This window comes from Chiloscyllium plagiosum, chromosome 23 (assembly GCF_004010195.1).
Source record: "Chiloscyllium plagiosum isolate BGI_BamShark_2017 chromosome 23, ASM401019v2, whole genome shotgun sequence".
Taxonomy (NCBI): domain Eukaryota; kingdom Metazoa; phylum Chordata; class Chondrichthyes; order Orectolobiformes; family Hemiscylliidae; genus Chiloscyllium; species Chiloscyllium plagiosum.
This window is the reverse complement of record NC_057732.1, coordinates 38085474-38088652: the sequence shown is the minus strand read 5'-3', so window position 1 is coordinate 38088652 and position 3179 is coordinate 38085474. Positions and strand designations below refer to the sequence as shown.

The following is a 3179-nucleotide window of genomic DNA, read 5'->3' as shown; positions in this document are numbered from 1 at the left end:
CTCTCTCTCTCTCTCTCATCTCTCTCTCTCTCTCACCCCTCTCTCTCTCTCTCTCACCCCTCTCTGTCTGTGCCAAGGAGAAAGTGAGGACTACAGATGCTGGAGAGTCAGAGTCGAAAAGTGTGGTGCTGGAAAAGTACAATAGGTCAGGCAGTATCCGAGGAGCTAGAGAGTCAGCATTTTGGGTGTAAGCCCTTCCTTCATCAGGGATGGTGGGCTTATGCCCAAAACGTTGGCCCCAACCTTTGGTGATCCAGCCTAATATCTTCTGTGGCTTGATGTCTACTTGTTCTATATTGCTTCCCTAAAGCACCTGTGGGCATTTCAGTGCAATAAGGGTGCTGTATAACTGCAAGTTGTTGTTGGTCTATGTGGCGACCCAGTCCTATGCTATGGCCTTGATTCCTAATGCCCTCAAGACAATTGGGGAGAAGAAACAATGACAACCTTCCCACTTGCATTTTGAAAGCAAATCACTGTGTACTAAGTATTCTTCTGCTTTGTAGTTAATACATTTCTGTTTTATGTTTAAAGAGTTATCCTTTGAAACATCATCTTTTAAAGAATGATTGGGCTTTGGATTGAGAATGTAAAATTTCTGTAACTTGGTTCAGTAAAACGTTATGTTTGCCTTCCAATTTCAGGTGGAGGTAGAAGTGGAAAGCATGGATAAAGCTGGTAATTTTATTGGCTGGTTACACATAGACGGGGTCAACCTTTCTGTCGCCCTTGTGGAGAACTCTCTCTCAAAGGTTCATTTCACTGCAGAGCGGAGTTCCTACTACAAAGCACTTCTATCGGTTGAAGAGCCTGCCAAGCTAAAACGGGAAAAGGTAGGAACTGAATTGAAATATTCCTTTTTTCGAAAAAAAGTTGTAACTTTTAAAACGCTACAAATATCTGTGCTTATAATGTTCATCAGACAATCCACCTCAAATTTAATGCATCCAGACCCCTCTCGTCCTGAAGAAGGGCTTATGCCCAAAACGTCGATTCTCCTGTTCCTTGGATGCTGCCTGACCTGCTGGGCTTTTCCAGCAACACATTTTCAGCCCCTCTCGTCTAATGTAATCTTTCAGAGTTAAGAGTATAAAACGCAACAATTTGCATTTTGCTTTATACATCTTGAAAATGTGGGACATTTGCTGAAAGGTTTATTTTCACCAAAAATTAGATTTAACCTTTATTGTCACATATACTCAATAAGTTTTGTGAAAAGTTTATATGTTACCACTTCCAGCGCTGACTTACTTGCCACGATTATATAGGTACAGTTTCATTAGTTACACGAACTTAGACAATAGAGAAGGAAAGTGTCCAGCATTGAAGAAATTTCATAACAGCAGACCATGCTGGCACCTAGCTTCCAGTCCACACCAGGTCCTGGCTCCAGACCGCATCAGGCTTCACCTCGAGGGTCATGAGGCCGGGAGATCGCTTCAGACAACCAGGCGAGGATCCTACTGCACTGGACCAGGAGGTCACCGCGCCAGGCCAGGAGTCATTGCTGGAAGGTTGGGAATCATGTGTCAGAGGCCAGGAGTCATCACTGGAGGCTGGGCATTGTCAGAGGAGAAGAAGAAAAACAGTAAAGAAGAAAAGGTGAAGAATGGACGGAACATACGAGCTCTGGTTTGACTATCCTACTCAGACTGCCATCTTGGAAGGTAAGACTAGTTTAGAAAGAACTATTTTAAATAAAAGTGAACAATGTCCTGGGAGTCTGATTTAATAAATGAAATCATTTGCATGACTCCTACGGTAGGATTATGCAATAGTTTTCAGTGTCCCATTACTTGAGAGTACTTCTTGACTGAATAATAGAGGCAGCTGTTCATACACATTTGACCTTAACCTCTCTCATAGTACAAATCCCTCAGTCCACAGCAAATTAAATTTATATGAAGTAGATATCCAAACATGTTTTCAAGAAGCCAAGTTTTGCAATCGTTCATTTGACTTTTCAGGTGTAAGCCAGGAATGGCAAAGATGTAACAGATACCATGAAAAGGATTGAACAAGTCTTCAATATTCCCCCTTTACGTGATGGCAAATCAAGAAATTAATTTCAACTCAAACTGGCCAGAAAACATGTTATTTTATTGCTTTGCCTTCCATATGTCTTCCATCCATGTTACTCATGGGAGGTTATTTGGTGCACTCTTTTTTTTCTAACCTTCCGCTGTCTGCTTCATATCGTCCCAGCATAGCCAGATGCAGTCAAATGACAATTCTTCTGCAGCCCCTTCTTCCCACCCTTCATGCAGTCTTCACCCCTCCCATCATGCAATTTCCTCCCCTCGCAGTCTCCTACTTCTACTCCCTACTAACTCCTCTTGTCATTTCTTTCTTCCCACTGCCTCTCACAATGTACTTCTAACCCCTTTACCATTCTCGCAGCCTCCGCCTTCCACCCACAAACCACCTACCGAAACCTCAGGCAAGGCAGACTGCCCTGACACCTGAAAAAAATGATTCTGGTGACTGCTTACTGACTGGTTGCTACTTATCCAGATATTCTTAAAAATCACACAACACCAGGTTGTAGTCCAACAGGTTTATTCGGAAGTACTAGCTTTTGGAGCATTGCTTCTTCTTCAGCTCTCCAAAAGCCAGTACTTCCAAATAAACCTGTTGGACGATAACCTGGTGTTCTGTGATTTCTAACTTTGTCCACCCCATTCCAACACTGGCACCTCCACATCATGGCCATCCAGATATTCATATTAACCTGTTTAGTGATGTTATTGGGATTTGAATCCAGGCCTCCTCATCCAGGGGTAGGGACAGTAGCACTGTGCCATAAGAGGGCTCTCGGTAATTATCCAAATAGGAGCTGTTTCTAGTCCACATTTGCTGATAAGCTCACTGGTGACACCATCTGACTTTTCTGTAAAAGGGTCACTGAACCCAAAACTTTAACACTGCTTTCTGTCCACAGATGCTGCCAGACGTAGAACAGAACAGCAGAGGTATAGGCCTTTCGGCTCACTATTTTTGTGTCGACCATGATGCTAGTCTAAACTAATCCCATTTGCCTCCATATGGTCCAAATCCCTCTATTCCCTGCCTGTTCACGCGTCTGTTTAAATGCCTCTTAAACTTTGCAATCACATCTGCTTCCCTGGTTCCAGACAGTTACTATCCTCTGTGTGGGGGGGGGGGGGGGGGGGGAATAA

At 43.4% G+C, this 3179-nt stretch overlaps 1 protein-coding gene across 1 annotated transcript in view; it reads left to right on the top strand.

The window, feature by feature from the left end:
• Window positions 1-3179, top strand: part of snd1 (staphylococcal nuclease and tudor domain containing 1) — an 854179-nt gene that overhangs the window by 607008 nt on the left and 243992 nt on the right. The window contains exon 17 of the mRNA XM_043713955.1: window positions 645-833. Coding sequence (XP_043569890.1) covers window positions 645-833 — 189 coding nt within the window. The remainder of the gene's footprint in view (window positions 1-644; window positions 834-3179) is intronic.